Consider the following 24,700-nt stretch of genomic DNA (forward strand, 5'->3'; position numbering starts at 1 on the left):
CAAAGTTGTGAATTCTTTACTTCTAGAACTTTCATATTTGTGTACCATAACCAACAGTAACCAGATCTGCTAATAATGAATACTCTTATACATGACTAAAGATGTCGATTAACTTCAATCAAATACATAACCACGGAATACTGGCGCTACATGTAGTCTTTAGGAACAGCAGCTCAGTGCTGAAATGATCAATAGTAAATAAAAATAAAAATAATAAGATTTTCACTATGGGCCTCTGGCCTCTATGACATTACAGGCCAATTTTCACAAGTATCGGCTGAGTCCTTTTAATACAGAGTCCAGTCTTCCTTTACCTGTAGGGACTATATCTTTTTATGCATTGTTTTCTTTCACTGTTTTGTTTTTAGGACTGTGGTTACATGTATCTTTACAGACACAGCACAGATCCATCTTTGAAAACCTAAGATCTGATTGATTCTTTTCATCCTTTAATCTATTTTCAACCTTTTCCTTCCCGTATTTCCAGCCCCCTTTAATTGACTGTTAGTTTCTAAAATGCTTGTCATGTTCCTCCATTTTTTCTGGTTCGTCCTAATGTCACGTGTCCCTGGTGCTTAACACACGCAGACCCTGAAGTTTCGGGCTCAGCTTTTCCTCTTCACATTTTCAAAAGCTTACGTGATGCGGTCAGTTACAGGGGTTGGTGGTTTTGGTAACTGCTTCATAGATTGTCTTTACTGGAAAAAGAGTGTTTCTAGTAGCTAGAACATATGTATAATATATATATAAAATAAAATCTTGATTTGATGAGTAATTTAATACAACTTCTATGCAGTAAGGATAAAAGACTTGAGATGAGCACCTAAACTTTATTTCAAAACCTCCATATCTAACCAAAACCAAAAGCAGTACTTAGTAAATGTGACAGTAAATATCCACTGAGAACTTGGCTGAATTTGCAATGATCAAGGAGGTGTGGAGGGGGGAAGGCACCCCTTGGTGTCTGAGAGGGTATTTCAAGACACAATAATCCAGTGTGAGAAGACACACTCTGAATTGGGTATCATCGCCCCCTGGGCTAAGTGGAAGTCAGACAGAACAGAAGTGGAGGGAAGAGAAACCTAGCCAGGTGAACTTCCCTCACCTCGCCCTGACCCTGCCCCACCCTGCTGCTTGGCTTTTTCCAACATGAATGCTTTACTTCACTGTGCCCCTCCTCATCGAGATGGGTAGAACCTTCTGACACCTGATTCAAAACTCAATCTTTCCGCGCTTGATTCTGGCTAGGTATTACGGCCACGGTCACACAACTGAGAATTAATACGCCAAGTCTTCTGATTTTGTGCTCTCCTTATTTCTATAGACATTTAACTTCTCATCTTGCTTCCTGTTTTTCACCAAGTATCCAAAAGAAGTCACTCCTTCTATGCCTGAAATAGCCCTCTTGATTGGCACATGGATCCTATGCACTTTTTTTTTTTTTCTTTCTTTTTTTTTTTTTTTTTTGCGCAGGAGGCATATCAGGAAGTTGTATGTTTCCTGGGCTAGTCCTGAGCTCCTTGAGTTCAAGTGACTCTTTCACCCTAAGCTCCCCTGCCTCCAGCCTTTAACTGGAACCACAAGCAAACACCACTATGCTTGGTTTCCTATGAACTTTCTTTTCTTTTCTTTTTTGGTTTTATTTGAGGCAGGGCTTCTCTGTGTAGCCTTGGCTGTCCTGGACTCGCTTTGCAGACCAGGCTGGCCTCAAACTCACAGCAATCCGCCTGCCTCTGCCTCCCGAGTGCTATGTACTTTCAAATAGTCAGTACTCCAATCTGGCCAGCCTAAAACAAAAATCTAAAAAATGTCCTACCCGGTTTGGAGTTTCCTTTCTAAAGAAATAGATAAGGGTGTGCTCTCCACCTTGGGCACCTGGTTTCCTGCTCTTTTCTCTTCCTGTTGTGTGGTTTATGCAGTCCTGACAAAATTGTCTGAAGAGTAGTACCTTTAACTGAGTGGGCTACACTGAGATGTACACTTTTCCCCTAATAATCTGCAATCTATCTCCTGGTTCTGATGAAGGCACAGATATGGTTAGGCTGTGTGTGTTGTTTCCTAACTGAGCTGCATGGAACGTTCGTGACTATCATTGTGTGGAAGTCCCACGTGAACACTGGGAACTGAGTCTGGGTCCTCAGTAAAAGCAACAAGTGCTCTTACTTGCTGAGTCATCTCTTTCGGCCTCTCTCACATACTCTTAAATGTTCTGTTTCTTTGGTAAAAACTGTACTTATCTCACTAGCATTAGTCATAAACATTGATGAGCCAGGGAAACAATAACAACTAAGAAATGCAATACAAATGAAAGTAAACAACTGAATTTAGCGTGCACAGGAAATAGCTTCTATCTCTGCATCTGACCATGGGATAGAAAAGTAAAAATCTATTTTAGATAATGCTGTAAGAAAGTAAAGCAATGCTTTTCTTCTTCTTCTTTCATTTCTACAAATAGCAGCAAGTCTACATTCATTATGAGTAAACTTAGAGGGGCTTTTGATCCACAACGGGGGCTTCAGTCCCCACACAGAAGCAGTTCTGCTACTACTAAAGCCACGGCACAGACCAACAGTAAGAGGTGACACCAAGGACTTGCCTTTAAAGACAAGTTACACGAACACCCCACGCACATTAAGAGTGTGCTTAGAACTATAGCCTGGGTGGAACCCAAGAGGCAGCTGAATGGGCTGAAGGACACGTGCTGACGAACAGTGAGAACTGACAGGTCAATGAGACTGGCAGCAGGGAGTTAAATACCACAAAGACAAATCTGTGTTGTCAAGCTAAGTTATACATTAAGTAAACAACTTTGTGCTTTTTATTATGAGCTATTTATCATCAGGCAAGTGACTGAGAAGAAAAGACACGTACCAAAAAGGTGAAGCGAACGAGGTCAATCGACCTAACTTTTGGGTAGTAAGAGTTTAAGTCATGATCATGCGAGATTGTATGGCAGATGGCCCTCTCCCCCAAACCCTGCGGGACTGTACAGCGGATGGTCCTCTCCCCTAAACCCTGCGGGACTGTACAGTGGATGGCCCTCTCCCCTAAACCCTGCGGGACTGTATGGCAGATGGCCCTCTGCCCAAACCCTGCAGGACTGTACATCAGATGACCCTCTCCCCTAAACCCTACGGGACTATACACCAGATGACCCTCTCCCCTAAACCCTACGGGACTGTACATCAGATGACCCTCTCCCCTAAACCCTACGGGACTATACACCAGATGGCCCTCTCCCCCAAAGCCTGCGGGATTGTACAGCAGATGACCCTCTCCCCCAAACCCTGCAGAGCACTACTGCTCGCATGCTTTAAAATGAAATAAAAATGTTCAAATATTGTTTTACATTTTGAAAGTTTAAATTCTTTTAAATTTAGATTTTTTTTAAATTAAAAAATATGAATAAAATACTAATTTTTTCCACATCTTTAGGTCTTTAGTCGCTTCTGTTACAAGGTGACACTCCAAACGTTTATGTACCACAGGTAACTCACTGTTTTAAATTCTGAAGTGGGAATAAAATGATGTAAACAAAGTAGCATTTGCTCAAAGTCATATAGCTATAAGCAGAATCAAGTGAAACCAGAACACACAGGCTGATTTCTTGGCTGGTGGCCTTCATCTATTTACTAAAATCATTTAAAAAGTGAGATCAAAGTGTTTATATGAGTGACTGCTATAAATTTAGATCAGAGATTTATACAGAATACTTGCTTAAACAAGATGTATCCTATAAAATACAGTGAGTATTCAATTCTCCTAATTCTTACCATTACAAATTGACAGAAATATTAAATCTATTAAGGGAGGGAACAAGCAAAGAAATCCACAAGAGAGACATATATCAAGGTAAAAAAAAAAGTTCTGACTTCAGTAGCATGAAATAGGCAGCAATGAGGAAGCATTCCTGTCAACAGTCTTACCCGACGGAGTACTAACTCTGTAAGGCACAATAATGACATGGCCAATGTGGAAATACTGGCCAGAGGTTGTGGGGCAGACAAGTTCTTTCTGCTTAGACTTAAGGCCTGCTACATACACAGGAGCAAACATGTGCCTTGTACTGTAAACTGACTTGGAACCCAAGACCGTGGCGCTCATAGGCCCCATTGCTGAACCTACATAGTATCAGACTCACAGTCCTTATCAGAGCCGTTTCCTGGGCACTGAGCAACGCTTGATGATGCAACTCATATCTGGGCAAAGCGCAGAATCTACCAAGTGACTGTGGAGCGCACAGAGACAAATGACATGTGTCATCACTTCCCCTCCCCTGATGGCTCGGGGAACGCTGAGAGGGAGGGGCAGAAACTTCTAAAAGTCATAGGTTGGGGAGAGCTAAGGCAAAAGTTTTTCTTGGCCATGACAGGACTGATGTACTCATGAACCCACAGCGCTGTGGTTCCCTGCACAAGACCTGCTCAGCATCTAGCCAGCCGACATTCCAGACCGGCTCCAACTCCTAGTTGAGAAGCTACTGGCAGCTCAGGGCTGCTAGGAAAGGAACCCGTTTTCTTTATGGGGATACTTCCTGGCAGACAGATCGTGGGCCCACGCCTATATGCAATATGCATACGGATACCACACACTGTCCTCTACCATTAAGTTAAAAAAAAGACAAGTTGGGGGAGACTATATCCTGGAGAAGGCAGGAGGAAGAAGAGGAGAGAAAATGGTCAAAATATATTGTATGGATGTACAGAATTCTCCAAGGATTAGTAAAAGTGAGCGTGGCATGGTGGGGTATAGCACTTGGGAGGCCAAAGTTCCAGGACAGCTGTGACTATCCAGGATGACCCTGTCTCAGTACAAAAAGAGCAAAAGGAAAGAGGGTAAAATAACAGTTAAGGTGTCTGAAAATGTCATAATGAAACTATGCTATTTATTTACCTAAAATTACATAATACATATAAGTCTATGTATTGAAATGAAATGAAATGAAAATAACAATTTTCCACCTGGGCTGGCAATCCTTATGCCCTGTCCCCCAAACCATAAGCCATCTAAAAAACTCCCCAGTACCAAACTTGAGAAGTCCCCTGATGAGCCATTTGTCAGTGGGGTCCTACAGACTCCAAAACATTACAGAGTGTTGTCTTTGTTGCCTCCCTAGAAATTGAAGGTGAGTCCTTATTGCTAAAGATACCATGCTTTCTGGACACAGAACCCACAGGATATGAGCCTTATCCGACCTGAAAGCCTCTTCCCTGAGAACTAGCTTTCATGGACACATGCGTCCAAGGGGAGGGAAGCAACTAACAGTCCTACCCAGCTATGCTGCCTATGGACTACAACAATGGCCAACAAGGCACAATGGCCCTACAGGGTTAGCAGTAACAGCCCTATCTTGGCAGTAAACAACAGCTCTGTAACTGGACTTAAGGTTTTCTCAACAATGGGGAGATCACACCTTGTACTGGAAGCCTAATCAAGTCCTTGGGGCTGGGGAAGTCATGAATCTGGTCTTGGAGAACCTACAGCCACCACTTTTCTAAGCCAGCAAAATTCCTAAATGCATTCTCAATATCTGCCCTGCCACCCACAGGTGAGTGTCGTTTTCATCCCTCAAAAAAGAAACTTCTCTTCTCAACACATAGACGCCATTACAGAAAACCACAACCAATCAAAATGCAAAAATCAAGTAACCCTGTGATGCCCAACCCCAACTGACTGATCTACACCCCAAGTCCTGTATCTAAGGCTCAAGGAATATAGTGGAAGAGGGAGCAGAAAGACTGTAAGAGCCAGAGAAGCAGGAATTTGCCGTGAGATCGTGTCTCCTAGAAATGTCACCGAAGCTATGTACATCCATGATGTCTCAACGACATGGCTCCCTAAATATGACCTGAACAAGGACACCACACAAGGACATGTTAACATGGAAAAGGGAAATATCATAGGGCCCTAAACCTAGACAAAGAACTAAGGCAACTAAGGAATGCTGAACACAGGAGAAATAGTCTCCCCAAGGGTAGAGCCCCCAAATTATTAACCTACACCAAGTGATCAGGCCTGAAATCATCTACAAACATGTAGCATTTTATAGTCAAAGTAGGTTTTGCCTATGTATTTAGGAACGCACTAGAGAGCAGGAGGAGAAAGGGAGGAGTTAGAAGAAGGAATGGGAAAGGGGAAATGATGTAATTATATTTTAATTTCAAAATGTTTAATGTAATTTTAAAAATAATTTACAATTCTAATTTCAGATAGTAATCATTTGTAACAGTTCACATATGCCAAAGTCACAGTGCAGATACTTCAGAGTTGCACTGTCTTCAGTAACATGCTTTCCAATGACAGATGTAACGTTTAAGTCATGTACTGAACATCTGCCAGAACTGATTCCTGGGTCAAACAGTCTTGGGAAATGTGAACCTTTATAAACTTTATTTGAGGCTGCTTAACGAGACAACTTTTCCATTATCATCCAGGGAAGCCATTAGTTCGTATTCTGTTGTTTCTGCTAAACCCCTGATGGGTATTATGACCTTAAGAGTCTGTATTATACAATGCTAAGACCAATTTCAATAGGTAAGTCCAGCACGCCTTGCATGCCAGCTTTTAATTTAATTCAACAATTATACATGACACTATTTCTTATAGCTGTAACCTTTCACAAAGGGCTTTAACCTTTGCTTCCCCTTGTCACTTCCCTTCCTCACCTCTGGTCTTTCGTGTGTTCCAGAGAAGACTCACAACTTCCACATGTTACCAAGGAAATCACCTTTCTACTGCTCAGTATCTAAAGTGAATGATTTCCTTTAAAAATTCCCTTTTCCCCCAAATAAATATGGAGGAAAAAAATTAGCTGACAATAGAAAGGAAAGGAAGGTTGTAAGAGCACAACTCGAGGAAAAAAAAAAAAAAAAAGGCTGATGCCCAGTTACCTTAAGAGACGTAATGCTATTATGTAAAGCTGCCTACACAGGTACTTGCAAAAATCAGGGCACCATGTTCTTTCTAGTTTCTAGACCAGTGCTATTGAAAAAAAAAACCTTCCTATGGCTATGGGAATCTTATAAGTCTGTGAACATCGTAAGTCATCACCTGGCAGGATACTGAAAAACAAATTCATCTGAACTTTTATTTACTTTCACTAAGCATAAACAGCCATGCTTTTACTGTGATGGGCAGCATCGGAGTAGACATTTTCCCATCTTTTCCCTTTACCATCTTGAGCATTCTACAAATGTTTTCACTGAATGCCTTGTCTCAGCTCATCTGTAATCTCTGTATTAAGTAGATGGAGTTATAATCTTAAAAGGAAAGGTTACTGAAACTCAAATGTAAAGTCTACATTACAGTATAAACCTGCAAGGCCCCCACAGACTAGTTGGCAATGCTGTTTGGGGTGGAACCTTCTGGAGGTCAATTATGAAGGGTTTTCCTTCACAGGTGCCTTCCCTTCTGTACTTCCTGGTTCCTAGTAGCTGAACAACGCTGCCCTACCATGACCTGTCACGATGGGCTAAAATCATGACCCAAGTCCAAATTTTATTCCTCTAAGTTCTTGTCACAGTAATAAGAGTGACGAATACACTCTAGTTCAATGTGCGCTCTTTTTTCATGAAGGGTAAGGTAACTGATTAATATTTTCTAGGCAGCTTAATAAAACTAAAGTAAAAAGAGAAAAACATCCACCTCCAAATGATTGAAATGGAAACCATAACAATATATTCTCCCCAGAATTCTTGGACGGTTAATTAGTCCTTGAGGAGAACAGCATAGTGAAATACAAACACAGAACCAACAAGTAGGGTTATGAGAACAACTGAAAATCATTTTATACATATCGACTGGCTATGATAACACAGAAATTAGTGAATTGAAATGTTATATCAAAGGCAAGTATGCATGGTAACAGTTTTAGAATTAAGCTTAGGTTTTGAGAAATTTTTGTGTAACTGCTGATGGTTGGTTCTTTTCGATTTAATCTATACATAAATGTATGTTCTTAAAATAAAATTCTTTTTAAAAGCTAAAAGAGAAGAGCTAAGCAAAACAAAGCATTTCAAGCCTCCTTTAGTTTCTCCTCTTTACATATAAACAGTTCAGTCTTTGTTTTTCATTTTGTTAGAAAAGTACAAATGTAGGTGTCAAAAGGAAAAAGCCATAAGCGCTCCTCTCTGGAGCTGGTGTAAATGTCACCACCACCAACCAATTTCTCTTTTCTTTGCCTATCAGTTGGGTTTTGAGTTCTTCCGGGTGGAGCGTGGTAGGCGGACAGTACTCTGGGAACAATTTCAGCATTCAAGGATAAGACTCAAAAGAACTCAAAGCATGTGAGCGCACGTTATGAGGCTGACTATATACCAATCTGTAAACAATGCTGATTTGATCCTCCGGTTTTGGGTCTGGAATTTGAAGAAACAATGAAACTTACTGTTTTGGGCCAAGGCCTGAAGCAGACAATCCAAGCATCCCTCCAAACTGCCCTCTGCCCTGTCCGCAGCGGTTATCTTCAGCTTCTGTAAAGCGTCGCTGAGATTATCTGTTCACAGAGAGAGAAAACCAGAACCCTTAGGACACTCTGACCGTGGCACTGCGGAAGGTCAACAGGCTTGCTAGCACATGAAAGTTCCCTTAGGACGGAATCAGCCTCCGCGCACATGCCAAATGGCCCTGCACTCAGCATGGGATGAGCTACTGAAACATTTTAAAATAAGACTGCCCATTTAACTCAAATATGAACTAGTAACTCCACATACAATTAAGACATCATGAATATCACAGATTACACAGATTATCATCAACGACTCCCAATATTCTTATACGTTACTGAAGAAACCAGACACATCTGAGAAAAATTTAGTCATAAAAGCAGTTTTGCAAATTATATTTGATTTCACACTTTGTTTCTGTTCTCTTATTTTACATTTATGTATTAGAGAGAGAGAGAGAGAGAGAGAGAGAGAGAGAGAGAGAGAGAGAGAGAGAGAGAGTGTGTGTGTGTGTGTCCAATTACTTGTGTCAGGCACCTGTGTAGCCTTGAAGGGTATGTTTTCTCCTTCTACCCTACAAATCTCTCAGGGACTGAACTCAGGCTGTCAAGTTTAGTGACAAGCACCAATATCTCGCCAGCTCTGTTCCTTTGTAAAGACAAAAAATAAAAATGAACGCTTAGAGAAATTTTAACTATTTCAAATAATGTTAAATGTGATCAAAGCCTATTTTAACAGTACCATTTGAAAAATGCTTCACAGCATATTGCTTTAAAAAGCAAAGCATTCTGGGTTAAGACATCAGGCTCTGAGCCTGAATCCTAAGTTGACTGTCCTAAACCAAGAAATCTCAGAATTGTAAATTTTACTGAGATTTACCAAAGAACTTTTGTTTACAATATTTTTATGTAAAATACAAAAATAAAAACAAAAGACTTTTAAGGTTTTATTTTGTAAGTCATCTAAACCTGTATTTTGGGGGGAGGTTGGTCTTTTTAAAAATTTATTTAATGTACTTTTGGTGTTTTAACTGCATGCATGTCTGTGTGAGGGTGTCAGTTCCCCTGGAACAGGAATTACAGACAGTTGTGAGCTGCTGTGTGGTTCCTGGGAATTGATCCCTGGTCCTCTGCCAGAGCTGCCAGAGCTCTTAACCCTTGAGCCATTTCTCCAGCCCCCTAAACATGTATAATAAGTGAAAAGTAGTCATATAAAAACCAAAATTACAAGAGTGGCCTTGCCTTTACAGGCTTAATCTGTGGCTCGGCAGAGGGTGGCAGACTCATCTTACTCCTATTCAGTCTTTTGTAATGTGTTGTTTTGATTGAGTAGATACAGAAAAATGCAACCAGGTCTTATATGGGCAGTTGAAAAGCTAGTATTTTACACCCCTCTTGGCTAACTGAGGCTATGCTCTGACAGGACAGTAAAGTTGCTTTTCTCCAACAGTTAGCTGCCATGTGAAACTGGAAATCATGCCCTTGATCATTTCTAACTATTACATTGAAATCTGATGCTCTCCTGCACGGTAAATCTTTCATGCACACAGCTGCTTATATTTCTGCATCAGTCACTGACTGATGCTTATCTCAAAGTGCTGACACACTTCACAAAGTCATTTCAAACTATTAGATGTATTACACCACCACCAATCTTATTTTTAAGCAAGTATATGAAATATTGGGAAAGCTATCAAGTATCAAATGTAACTTATGTTTCCCAAATTTTTAATTTTACCAACAAGTATACCTAGGTTTTTTTTGTCTCCTTTAAATGATGAACTATTTATCAATGAGAAATTAAACACACTGAAGACCCAGTTCTTTCTAGTTAAAAAAAAAAAAGGAGACAGGTTCTCCACAGAATGACAATTACTTCCAACAGTTCTCAGCTGTACACATGTTCTTCCCAACCGTGGCATTTCAGAGTACAGCAAACAGGTCTTACACACAGTGCCAGATTCCTCTACTGTAGGACTTTTAAAATGTATCCTTAGAGGCTGCTTTTAAGAGCTCAGCCAGCTGAACACGTGCAGTGCAAGTCTGATGACCTGAGTTCAACTTGCCGGGCCCATGTAAAGATGGAGGAGAGAACACATGCCACAGAGTTGCCCTCTGACCTCCACAAGAGGACTGTGGCAGGAAAAAAAATTTTCCCTAGGGCAGAAGAGATGGTACAGCAGTTAAGAGCAGCAGCTGCTTTTCCAGGGGGACCAGGGTTTGGTTCGCAGCACCCACATAACTGCTCACAGATGCCTGTAAGGCCAATCGCAGGAGTTCTAAATCCCTCTCTGGCCTCCAAGGGCTCCAGGAACGCATGTGGTGCGCCACGCAGACAAAACATCCGTTCCCAAAAAATAATAAACACCTACTCCATATGGAGACACACACATACACACACACACTCTCTCTCTCTCTCTGTGTATGTGTTTGTGTTTCAGCATGTTGGGGATCCACCTATACAAGTCTTCCACTGCCCACCTAACCCCATCCCAACAGCATACATTTTAACCAAGTTTTGCACACGGCAAGTTTACAGTAATTCTAGAAATATAATATCTCTATTTTAAAGAGAGGGATGATGCAGTCTTTGGGAAAGATTAATTTTAAAAATTTATAACAAAATGCTAAAACAAACAAACAAACAAACAAAACAAAACAAAAAAAACAAATCCAAAACTGCGCTCTAGTTGAGCGGATCTCAAGCTCCCTAACACTGCGACGCTTTCATACAGTTAGTTTTTCAAGTTATGGCGACCATGACATTATTTTGTTGCTACTTCATAGCTGTGATTTTGCTATTGTTAAGAATCATAGTGTAAATATCTGAAATGCGACCCCCAAAGGGGCTGAGGCCCAGAGGCTGAGAACTGCTGCCCTAGTTCATTCCCAGAGTTTTTTAACCTGTATGTCCTATGCTCTCTGAATACTTAGGGACAGATTGCTGTATTAGATTTTACCAGAGAATACTTTAAAAATAAGACTCTAAATATAACATCTCTAAAGAGAGTAACAACAGGGCTTTTGTTTGAAGTCCCACTATGCAGCCTGAGCTAGCCTTGACCCTGCTTTGTAGCCCATGCTGGCCTGAAGATTAAAAACAAAAAAACAAAAAAACAAAAAAACAAAACCTTTGACTCTGTCTCCAAGTGCTAAGATGAAAGGTATGCACCACTGTGCCTGCCCAGTAAAAATGGTTTTTAAAAAATAGCTCAAAATTACAAGACAAAGCAATGCAGTAGCTTGTAAGATGACTCAATAAACAGTAATTTGCTGGCTTAAGTGATTATGACTACCTGTATTAGGAGTCATGCCTTCAGTCCAGTCTGCTATACATTTTATATCAGAACAAAGTAAGTAATCATAACTAAATACATAGCCTTCTCTCTGAATTTATTCTCCCAACCTGCTGTGTAGAGGTCCCTCTGCTCAGCTCCACAGACAGCTACCATGGACTTCTGTGCCCGTTTGATGACTTCCCTTCACATCCTCAGTGCCATGCTGGCGTCCCTCTTACGAGTTCCATATTGCATGTCATCACCATCTCAGAGGCCACCCCTACCCAAGTCTTCTCTCTCCAGGGCCCTTCTTCAGAAACAGCCCGCCCCCCCCCCCCGCCCGCCTTGCTGTCCTCATTTCTAAACTGTTACTATATGCTGCAGTTACTGCCCTACACTTGTCAGCTAGCGTAAAGGAGCACACTCCCATCTCCAGAAAGTTCTCTAGCTACTGACTTTTGGTTCGCATACTTAAAAGTTATGGTGCACCAGCAGGAAAGGTAAATGATGCCTGTGGGTACGTGCTATGCATCTGCACCATTAGAAACACTAACACAGCATCGTACACTTCCAAACCAGGAAAGACCAACGAGGCCAACTTAAGAATCTGGGAGTGTGAGCTTTTTAAGATGAATGCTTGAGCTGGAATGCTCCCTGCAGGACAGAACCGGTAGTCAGATCTCTGGGAACTGGAGTTCCAGTGGTGTGAGCACTAGACGGAGGTGCTGGGAACTTAACTCAGTCAGGTCCTCTGCAAGCAGTGAGCACTCTCTCTAGCATCTCGTGTTGCTTTTCTGAGATAGGTCTCAGACGGTCGGTATGGAATGCCATCCTCCTGCCTCAGCTGCCCAAATGCTGGCTAGAGTACACATCAGCACTTCTGCCCAATGTAAGCATCTGATGATATAAAGTAACGAACTCCACAAGGAGCACCCCATTTGTTTATGAACTCCTCTTTAAGGCAGGGATAGTGGTGCAAGCCTTTAATCCCAGCACTCGGGACGTGGAGGCTGGCCTAGAACTCTGTGATTTCTACAGCCTGGTCTATATAGAAAGGCTCTCTCTCTCTGGGGGTTGGAGGTGGAGAAAAATCTTAATTAGTTTTTTTTTTTTTTTAATGTCAGTTTCTCTATAGAAATAGTCACTGCCCTAGAGTAGTAATGTGAAAAGAGAGCTCACTAAATGCTTCATACAGAACAGTGGTTTTCAACCTGTGGGTCACAACCCCAGCCCCATATCAGATATTCTGTATATCAGATGTCTACATTACAACTCACACCCGTGGTAAAATTACAGTTAGGAAGTAGCAAAGAAAACCATTTTATGGCTGGGGGCCACCACACCACGAGGGAGGGACTGACTGTATAAAGGGTCGCAGCCGTAGGGAGGTTGAGAGCCACCCCTCCAGCCGCAGCTGAAGAAGCTATGGTAGATTTCAGTGCTATAAATAAAAGTCAATACTTAGAGAAATCTCACTGTGAACCCATCTAAAAAACAGGGTTAAAATTCCTCACGTCGTGATTTAAGTAGTGATTACATAAACACATTTGTCAAAACTCACCTAACAGTCATTTAGAATCTGTACGTCAGAGACCACGTGACTCATCTCTCAATTTTAAAAGCATATATTGGAAAATGAAGCCATTAGGCCAACAACTTTTTCCCTACTGGCCTCAAGCGTCCTAATGGAGCATTATCTATCACAGTGACACCTCGGCCTTCTTTGCCTCCTCACTTGGCAGCTACCTTCATCCCCGTCGGCCCCTGGACGGGAATAACTGATGAGACTAATATACGCAGTAGAGCCAGGAGCCGTGCTGGCTCTTCAGCATTTGTAGGCCCAGCTAACTGGGAGGCTAAGGCAGGAGGATCCCATGCGCCCTGGAGTAGCAATACAGTGAGTCCAGTTCAACAGCTGGTCACCGAGCTAGAGGAACGGATATGCGCACTTCAGACTCCTCTGGGGTCCTGTTTGTTTGTTTGTTTTTCAAGGCAGAGTTTCTCTTGGCTGTCTTGGAACTTGCTCTGGAGACCAGGCTGACCAGGAACTCAGAGAGAGCTGCCTCCCTCTGTCCTCCCACGTGCTGGGATTTGAGGCATGCTCCACCACCACCCAGTTTATATCTCTTGTGGTCTTTATCTTTGGGAAAAGGTTAATGATTTTACTCCTCCATACCTTGGGTGGGCCACCTGAGCCGCAACAAATTCAGGGAATAAGTCACTAGCAGGGATAGTCCTGGCCATTTCATGTGACCGTCAGTCGACAGCTTCTATCGAATGCAAATTCTGTGTGACCCCATGGCGTATGTTGCTAGGGGTTCTGAGTCAGAGGAGGAAACAGAGGGCAGTATTTTTTGATTCACTCATACACACTGTGAGAAAAATCTCAGGTGTGAACCCTTACCATAAAAAGTATTCTTGGTGTAAAAACCCATTTCTGTATTTTGTACTTATTGATAATTTAACACAATGAAACTGTTTAGTGGAAATGTATCAACTTCCTGCTGAAAAGGTGCTATAATATGAAATAAATGGATACTCCCCTTCAGTGGATAATACCTCAAGAAAAAGAAGTAGAAGTATTTTTAAAAATTTTTCTTTTTGGCTTGGTGGCAATCAAACCCAAGGCCTGTTCTACCACTGACTTATACTCCAGACTGGAAAAGTATTCATAGCAAAATGTAAGACAATGCATGACTTAGCTTATAAAAAGAAGACACATACTTGACAGTTGAAGTAAGTAATACTGAGCAAAATATCCTTGCTTCAGAATGGCCATTCTAACAGAACAGACATTCACTGCGTAGAGTTTGGGATTGGCCAAAATTTTGAGTAGCTTTCTTTAAAAAGCTACCTGCTATTTAAAAACAACATGCAGGCGCATGCCTGCAATCCCAGCACGCTGGAAGACAGGGGCAGGTGGATCTCTGTGATTTCGAGGCCAACCTGGTCTACAAAGCAAGTCCAGGACAGCCAAGGCTACACAGAGAAACCTCTGCCTCAAAAGACAAAACAAATAGCACTAAAAGTAAAAAAGAATGCAGCCCTGGGTCAAAGTGTTGGACTCCGAGCAAATGTCTCGATTATTTTTTCATATTATGACTCTTTCAGTTTTCACTTAGGTTTTCTTTTTCTTTTGAGATTTTATGTACTTTTATTTTATGTATATATGAGTGTTTGTCTGAGTGTGCGTGGGTACTACATTCATGCATCACTCATGGAGTCCAGAAGAGGTGGTCAGATTCCCTGGGACCAGAGCTACAGATGGTTGTGAGCCACCATGTAGGTGCTGGTAATCAAACCAGGGTCCTCTCAAAGCCCTTTCACTTAGGTCTTTAAATCAATGGAATTCATTTTTCTTTTTTTAAAATATTTTATTTAGGTTTTATTCTATGTGCATTGGTGTGAAAGTGTCAGATCTTGGAGTTACAGACAGTTGTGAGCTGCCATGTGGGTGCTGGGAATTGAACCCGGGTCCTTTGGAAGAGCAGGCAGTGCTCTTAACCACTGAGCCATCTCTCCAGCCCCTGGAATTAATTTTTCATTCGTGCTTATTCTTGTTTTCTTGTATACTGATAGTTTTACTATTTCATCCTTTCCTTACATAGCCACTTGCCTGCTGCATACAGAACTATTTCCGGAGTCTCTTGCTTCTAACAATCCTTGATATAATTACATTGACTCTGTCCATGGTGTGCTATCTGGTAAGTCACTGCTCATTTTTCAGCTTTCTTAGTCAGATATTTTTAATCCATTTATCATTACCAGCACACTTCCTAGAGTAAATGAACGAAGACCGAATGAGCAAACAAATGGATTAAAATGCCCTGGGATCTATGACTGGAACACAGAGTTCAGTATTTTTACTTCAGGAACACTCATATGTTAGTTATTAGGCCTGCTTCTCTACTACATGAACTTACTTGATTTTATCCAGATCTTATCCTGTCTCTCAGTAAGATGCAGTACTTTAACTCAGATCCCTTGACAGATTCTAGCCATGGTTTCCTCCTCTGGGCCTCTTGCATGCTAGGTGGGCACTCTAAATGGAGCAAGACCCCTAGTCCTTCCAGCACATTTTGAAATTATCATTAATGAGAACTAAGTGATAGTCCCATTTCTATGAGTAAACATGTCTACAGGAAGAACAAGATACCGAGCAAAATGACCACATATTCAGCAACTGTGCAGGTTCTATTATCAGAGCACAGTTTGTCATTAAGTCCCCTAATTGTCTATTCATACAATTATATCAGCTAATCATGGTCCCCACTCCTTTCTGACGTTTGTAACAAGGGAGAAAATTCTCCCCACAATTATTTCAATGGTCTACTAAGGTAACTGTTAGGCTAAGTTTAATACAGAAAAAAATTTCCCTCACGTTCTGTCTTGGGACGTCTACTGTTGAGACAAAACGCCACAACCAAAAACCAAGTTGGGGAGAAAAGGGTTTATTTGGCTTAGATTTCCATACTGCCGCTACTCATCATCAAAGCAAGTCTGGACAGAAGTTCAAACAAGGCAGGACCCTGGAGGGAGGAGCTGATGCAGAGGCCATGGAGGAGTGCTGCTTACTGGCTTGCTCAGCCTGCTTTCTTATAGAACCCAGGACCACCAGCCCAGGGATGGCACCACCCACCATAGCCTGGGCCCTCCCCCACCAATCACTAATTAAGAAAACACCTTACAGTTTTGCCTACGGCCTGATCTTTTCGAGGAATTTTCTCAGTTGAGGCTCCGTCCTCTATGATGGTTCTAGCTTGTGTCAAGTTGACAGAAAACCAGCCAGTACATATTCCTACCACCACTGCAATCCTCCATGAGTCTGAGGATGGGTAGGGGAAGTAAGCAAACCACGGAGCAGGAACTTATTTCTTAGCACGCTGAACACGTCAGCAGAAAAATCATTTCTAAGTGCTAGGGCTCCACAGATGCTTGTTGTCAAAACGTCAGCTACTTTAAACACACCACACACACACACAACTATGAACTTAGAAACAGTTTTTAAAGTGTAATAATCTGCCATTACTTTCAGAATTATTACTGTATCACAGAAATAAGAAGCTTGAATATTATTAAAGTGGGTAAAATGTGTGACCCATTTTCTTTAAGTTAGTTCTTAGGACACAGGCACACAGAAGCATGGTCTAACAGTAACATAACTGCTAAGTATGTCTCATAAGTACACATGCACACACATGACACAGGAAAGACCTATCTTCACAAAAATTACTATGTAAAGTGCATATGTGCAGTACTTAAAGGACAATTTAGATAATGTTTAAGAAGAATGTTCACAATGTTTGCATAAAATGTTGGTAAGTTGTTTCATTTAATAAAAACTCCTAGTTAAGCTTCATAAATTATATACTCATAATTTTTGGTTTACTTATCGATGTAGCACACAGTATACCGGCCTAGTCATATGCATGATGTTGCTCCCAGTATGGTCTACAAATGGTCAATAGCACCAAAATCCACTTAGCCACTTTAATGGTTAATGATTGTCAATGAGACAGGATTTAAAATCACTTGGACACAGGATATGTTTTAGAGTGAGTTTCTAGAAAGGGTTAACTAGGGTAGAAGACTCAACATGAATGTAAGCAGGGTTAGGAGTCTAGGAACAAAAGAAAGCAGAGAGCCAGTCAGCCATGAGGCTGTGAGTTCCAGGCCAGCCTGGGTTACAGAGAGAGTCCCAGGCCAGCCAGGGCTATGCAGAGCAACTGTCTCAGAGAGCAACAAGCAAAAGATGTGTGCGCAGGAGGGCTGAGCATCACCCCCACTCTGCTGTCTGGAGTTCCTGCCGCCATGGCTCCTCTGCAATGCTGGGCTGTGCTCTCCAACTGTGGCCAAAATAAGCCTTTCCAACAGTAGCTTTCTGTCAGGTGTCTGAGGACGGTGGGTGAGGAGAAAAGCGACTAACGCGTCTGTTATTTATCTGCAGGGGCAGAGCTTTGCCATTCTACAAGCTAATTGTAATTGCACATCTCCTACCACTTACCTCTTTCACTTCAGACAACGCTAAGATCTTACACAAAACAAGACTTCAGATGAATTTAGTCAACTTCTAAAAATAACTGAATTCCAAAACTTAAGTAACTTTTTCTAAGTTAGTAAACTGATTCAGAGAATTATTTCTGTAGAAACTCATGGTTCCAATTTTGCATTCTTTCATTTCCCTCGTTTTAGACTTTTGTGTAATAAAACTATTAATATATTTTCTATTAGATGGGCAATTCGAATGTTTTCCCATTGCTCTCCCAAGTGAAAAGGTAATGGAACCTGACACCTTAACATTAATTTTCCACCACCTGTGCTATATCTTCTGTTACAAACTATGACATAAATTGCCTTGATTAAGAAATATTTTTATTATGACAAAAGTAATAACTTCATATCACTGTGGTGTTGCTTTTCTTGTTATTTCAGAAAGCTAGTACAAAGTTTTCTTAGCAATTTTTCCTATTAAAAAAAATGAACAATGCCCCCTCCCTTTGTCATGCTGTGGCTAAAGTCTTTGAGGTCAATCTACCCAAGTAAATGTAAATGCTCCACTGCTGACCTACAAGCCAGGCCCCATTCATTCGGAAATAGAGGCAAGAAGTCTATTTCAGTCAGGAGGAGAAATAGTGCTGTCCTGCTATAGCTGTGTCTAAGGTGAGGACCAAGAGCAAGGCACAGATAAATTTCATTTCACATACCCCAAGAGTTCAAGATCCATTTCCTGTTTTATAGCTGTCAAACAGAACTTTAGTGTACAGCATGACAGAAGTTACAGGTTAATAACTGTCTTCTACATTTAATTGCAGAGCAAGTCACACTAAGATCTGGGCTTAATTCTCTAAGAACTGAACAAGGAAAATACTGGGGTAATGTCTTCTCCACAGGCTCCTAAGTGGAAAGATTTATTATGCTTCCATATCAAATGGTGGCCAATACCCAAAACATTCTACGATTAACAAAGCTTGATAGCATGTTGAAATTTTTAAAAGAAAGCCAAGGACCATACTGGAAGAGTGGATTGTAACCTGTCATTACTGAGCTTCTGTGAATTGCTGGAGTGACCAGGAAGAGACTCTAGAAAATGAAAGACGGAGAAAAGCATCCTTCCAAACCTCATTTCTACACACTGTTAAGGTAGCTCTCACAGCTCAGGGCTGTGTAAACACAAAAATAAAAGCACCACTTGAAACACACCTGTCACATACAGTTCCTTACACCTATGGTGCCCGCAAGGCCAACTAGGACCTCCCAAGACCAGAGCTCTTGCACAGGAATGCTTCTAGAACAGCGTCTCAGTAGTTTCCTCTGGTGTCCTGTGTTTCCCATCTAAGGCTCCCGTTTTATTTTTTCTTAACTCTCACATTCCACTTAGCTCAAGTTAGTCCACAGGTTTAGACTTAATGCTGAGGCTGCGAGCATCTACTCATTCAGCGCCAGCTCAAGGGCCTGCTGTTGATTCCCGGCACTTAGGGCTCAAGAGTAAGCGTTATCCTACCTCCAAATTCTGCCCCAGATTCTAGGATTCAGATTCAGAAGGCCGAGGAAAAACCACGGGGGAGATCCAGACAAACCCTCGGGCTTATAATGAAAACAGAAGGCTTGATGATTAAAAACAGTGCATCACATGTTTAAATCAAAAGCATACAGTCTGAACGACAGATCACGTCAGGTGTCAACCAGCTGTTTTGCACTTCCTGTGCAAGTTCACCTTACAGCCAGTGTCAAGTTGTGCTTTTTACCACATGCCCCCTTCTCCTGTAACTCATGCAGTTCTGCCTAGCAGAAGCCACTGCCTGTCTACACCTCGGTTCGGAGAACTTTTCTGCACGGCCTCTGCACCCCGTAAGCACACTCGCCCGGGGGGGCTGTCTTGGTTATACACAGAAGTGCTTTGGGTTCCCTTGCTCCCTGCACAGTTGCTCACATTCTTCCCTGTGAACTCAGCGCAGCGTTGCTCTTACACGTCAGGTGACCATGGGTCACCCTTGGCCTGGGTAAGTCCAAGTGAACTGTTACTCAGAAGGCTGGCGACTGGGGGACAGAGCTCAGTGGTAGCATATACGAGTACTTAGTATACGCAGGGCTCTGGGCTTGACCTCACGACCGGAAAGAAAAGTTAGAATGATGAAACTGTCTATCTCAATGAAAATCTCCTTCTCCTCTCCCTTGGATACCCTCTCTTGGGTCTTTAGAGATCCTTGGCCGAGCACGTTAACTTAACAGTAAATATTGTTTAATTTTCTGTGTACTGAGCTGAGAACAGCTCAGTTGGCAAAGTTCTTTACCTTATAGTGTGAGAACGTGAGTTCAACCCTTAGAATCAAGGTAAGAACGTTAGCCTGTCTGCACTTCTAATCAGAGGTAAAGCCAAACAAAAGGCTCTCAGGATTGCTGCCCAGGCAGTCTGGCCTAATTGGTTAACTCCAGACCAATGGGGGGGCCCTGTCTCAAAGGACAATGTTTCAGGGGATGATACCAGACATTGTTCACTGACCTGCATATGCACATGCACATGCACCCCCCCCACACACACACACTGAAAATTTTACTGTGTGCAAGACATAATTCCCCTAAACTTCTTGGCATTTCTGTACCATTATAATTACTTGAGAAAAAAAATTAAGGTATGATAAAAGTAGTTCTCCTGTCTGGAGATGCTCCACAGTTGTTTAATACTCTCTTCTTCCTGAAGGTTTGTTTTTAACTCTCTTACAGGCGACACACAGAGATGATTTCTTCTTCCCAAGAGAAGATCTGTGTAACAGATAAGGGCATGTACGTACATTCATTGGCTGGGACCCTATGTAGTAAGTAACCCTCTGCGTCCTAAGTTTAGGGTTTCTCCTCTGCAGTGCACTGTTGCATGGAGGTTCTTAATCACATCACCCAGCTGAGATCTGGGTGTGAAGAGCAGCATTGAAATGCTCTGGGCAGGGGCGGGCCAGACAGCCTAGTGGCTGGAGCACTGGCTGTTCTTCCAGTGGTCCCTGGTTCAGTTCCACGCACCCACATGGCAGTTAACAATCATCTGTAACTCCAGTTCCAGGGGATCTGACACCTGTGACCTCATGGGCACCAGGCACGCAAGGAGTGCAGACATATATGCAAATAAACACCCTGAAAAAAGTTCTGAGCAATAAGCTATGTCTTCAAATATATAAAATTCGTGTTTCCTGCTACAATATCTATTTATCTGTCATCTATCTATCTATCTATCAACTACCTAATGTGGTATCTATCTATCTATCTATCTATCTATCTATCTATCTATCTATCTATCTATCACCTAGCAAATATTTGTGGTTTGTCTCCTCATTGGACATGGACAGATATAGTTCTACAAACAGCCTCCTTGAGAATTGAAAAACTGTGTGAGAAAACACTAACTATGTTGTATGTAAGACAATCAATAAATTAAGAAGATGATATCAAACTTGTTTATTTCAACATGAACTAGCTGCCCACCAATCACTAAAAACTGCGCTCAATACTAAAGCCACAAAGAGGAACACAACACAGCTCTCCCCATTTCTCACAATACAAAAGTTACTCTTTTATTTTTATTTTGATGAGCACTGCACTTACATTTCCAGTTTACTTCCAGGAGCAACTGGGGTTAGCACTCCTTATGTATCCTTCTAGAAGCACCATGCCCATGTATGCAGTATACAGATATGACTTCAAAACATAAGCAACCCAAATGCTAAAAAGGACTATTACTGACCCCCAGATATTATAGCTGAATAAAATATACTCTGCCATCCAGTTACCAGGGCTTATGAACAAAATTCCCTGTCCAGTTATCTGTACGTAAAGCTACAGAAAAACACAGAAGTGCTTGTTTACTTCTGTGATGAGTTTTAGTATCAGCCTGTTGCTTGCTGGGGAAATGCTCCAATTATCATCTTTCAGCAGGTCATGCCAAACTTACTGGCGTGAGACAAAAGCCATTATTTTATTATACACACAGGTTCTGTGCGCTAGCAATACGCATGTGCACCTATGGACCACTTGCTTATCTTCTCCACAAAGTTCGGACCTTCTGTGTTGAGTCTTAGAGCCCTGGGGTGACTCTGAAGAGCCCCGACGGCTGGATCTGGCACATCATCATCTCAACCGCGCAATGGCTCATTCACTCACAGGTCCAATGACTGGCCAGGAAGAGCCTGAGCACTAGAGCCCTATGCCTAAGACCTCACACCAGCACGTTCTCTACAAGGCTTCACTTTCTACCACCATGGGAGCCTTGAAGTGCTCACCGCTGCCGACCAGAAGGAGCAGCAAACAAACATTAACTTTTATGACTGCGACAGGAAAGTTACACGGTATCACTTCTGCTGAATTCAGGTGGATCACTGTGAGTCCTAGGCCAGCCAGGTCTACAAAGTTAGTCCAAGATAGCCAAGGCTACACAGAGAAACCCTGTCTCGAAAAAAATCAAAAAACAAACAAAAAAACAAAAAAACAAGTCACAGGTATATTCAGATTAAACACGAGAAGAGGACCCTAACTCTCAAAGGGGATAGCAAGTTCTAGACAATTATGCAAGGGCAAGAAACTATTATGGCCATCTTTGAAAAAATATAATTGCTGTCATGACAATGTTCACCGCGTGGTTATATAAGTGTGATAAGCATGATTCTCTTTGTTGGTTTAACTTCTGAATGGAAGATCAAGTTTTACAAACATGATGGTATCTTCAGCTTTGGAAATGGACGTTAGCATTCACGTGGGCAGTATCGTACATAACACCGGAAACTTCCCTGTGAAGTAACTGCTGTCAACTGAGCTGAATTCAGAAGCGGAATAATTTGGCCAGAATAGGTCCCAGCACTGGGATGAATCCAGACATGTTTCCAAGGTTCTGGCGTTTCCTCTGTGCGGGCAATTAGCACTCAGTACAGATAAACTCATTCTGTGCAGATCAGAACTGTACAAAACAACAACAACAAGGCTTTCTGTACGCTGCTTTATGCAGACGAAAGCTCCTCAGAATGAAGATGTCCAGCCGAGTTTGGCAGTTGTACTAGGTAACAACTGTCTACAAGTCTGAGTTTGTAATTAAAAATACAACAGATAATGAAATATGGCAGGGGACAGTCTCTGCCATGGCATCAAAAGGGAAGTCTAATAGATGTATAATCTAGCTTTTCCTAAGTGTTTAAATGCAGAAAGGAAATTCATTCTTGGGATGAAGTCCAGATTTCTACACGCAGCAAACACGTGTACCGGTCAGAAACACCGCACTGGGTGCTGCAAACTGTGACCCATCATTAGTTTAACTCTCGAGTCCATGTTTTCTCTGAGGATTTGAAGTTAGGACCTTATCTGTTTCCTTTACATTATTCTCTATCTACAGGTTAAGCTATTCCAATAGTGGAAAATGACTATGTGCACTACTTGTTTTGTCCCTTCCTGTTAACACCTATTATGGTAATTCTGTCTTGGTTTTGGCTTGACTGACAGTGCTTGTACAAACCATGTAAAAACCAGAAGCATGTCATAATGGACAGGGGTTAGTCCCTCTTGCAGGTAAAAGGAAATTAATCAGTTCACATAAATTGAATATTTGTTCTAATTATACTTTCACCGCAACCTGTTTCCCAGTTTTACGAAAGTCGGCTGCTGCTCTCATTTCGGTGATGCGCACATTTATCGATTTTCTGCTTTGTTTATAGTGATCACTACCAACTACTCACTGAGTCTTGAAACAGAAAAGCTTTTTAGGACTTACAGCAAGTAGCTTTTACGTTCCCAATGTCTAAGACAGTGTGTACCTCTCACAGCTTTCGGAGCAACAGTTTGTGAAAATGCGATGGATTCTGTTGTTTGTTCTCTATCAAAAATTCCCAGCACGAACCAAGAGAACTTAGTAGCCACCTGAGAGTATTTTACATAATCTGTATGTCTTTCCTGTAACTTAAAAACAGAAGTAGCATAACCGTATTATTGTTTTTGTAGTTCTCCTAGAGACAACAACTTTCTGTTGTTGTATGTTAGTGGCTGCTTGGTAAAACATAATAAAGTAATACTCCTTAGAAACAATCCAAGAGCCTATTGCACTCTGATGAGCTCATTATTTTTCCTAGAAAGTAAAGCTAATGCTCAAAGGCCAAAAATAAAGGAAGGCTACAGCAACAGTTGGTCTAAAATGAAGGACTCATTAGCTTGAACCTGGAGGTCCCCGTCTTACGATGTGTCATGGCTGCTCTGAAACAAGCTCCCCTAACTTTCAAGCTTCCTTTGTAATTCTTTGGTTTCTACTCAACAGTGGTAGTATTTTTAGAGTATAAATAAAATAGGTACATAAAGAACTCAAGTAACTTGTCAAAGGGTGTACTACTAAGGATGTCATGTTAACTTTAAGGTTTATTTTATGTGTATGTTTTGACTGCACAGACATGGATGTATCACGTGCATACCTGGTGTTCACGGAAGTAGAAGAGGTCAGTGGATCCACGATAGCTGTGACTACAGATGGCTGTGAGCACCACATGGGTGCTAGGAAACAAAACCTGGTCTCCTCCAAAAGCAGCAAGTGCACTTAACCACTGGAGCTTCTCTCTGACCTCTGCGCTACAGTTTATGAAAAAGCTGAGACTGAATCCTTTCTGTCTTTCTCTTAGTTCTTTTTTCATTCTGGTCAACTGAAAATTCAGCTTAGCTGTGGCTTATAACTGTACATTACAGCTAGCTAACGATGTACTACAGCTAGCTATGTTACTGACTAGTTGTAGGACTTAATCTTCATAGCATCTTAACTTTAAATTAATTTTCAAAATGTGGTAAATTCAACTATACCCTGTTTAAATGAGACCAAACCTTCTGTAATCTAGAAATGATAGAAATCTCATATGCTATGAATCCAGATAGCTTCATGAGTCGTCAACTCTGCAGGGTATAAGACTAGTTGAAAAGTTCATAGAGTTTTACATTAATTCAGTTCCTGAAATGAACCTGTGATGTTAGAGTG

General features: G+C 41.6%; 1 protein-coding gene across 4 annotated transcripts in view; it reads right to left on the bottom strand.

Annotated features, from left to right (window-relative positions):
• Rap1gds1 (Rap1 GTPase-GDP dissociation stimulator 1) overlaps positions 1-24,700 on the bottom strand; it is a 138,423-nt gene that overhangs the window by 105,047 nt on the left and 8,676 nt on the right. For all 4 annotated transcript variants that reach the window (XM_051165984.1, XM_051165983.1, XM_051165982.1 and 1 more), the window contains exon 2: positions 8,387-8,494. In XM_051165984.1, coding sequence (XP_051021941.1) covers positions 8,387-8,494 — 108 coding nt within the window. The remainder of the gene's footprint in view (positions 1-8,386; positions 8,495-24,700) is intronic.

Source organism: Acomys russatus, chromosome 23 (genome assembly GCF_903995435.1).
Source record: "Acomys russatus chromosome 23, mAcoRus1.1, whole genome shotgun sequence".
NCBI lineage: Eukaryota > Metazoa > Chordata > Mammalia > Rodentia > Muridae > Acomys > Acomys russatus.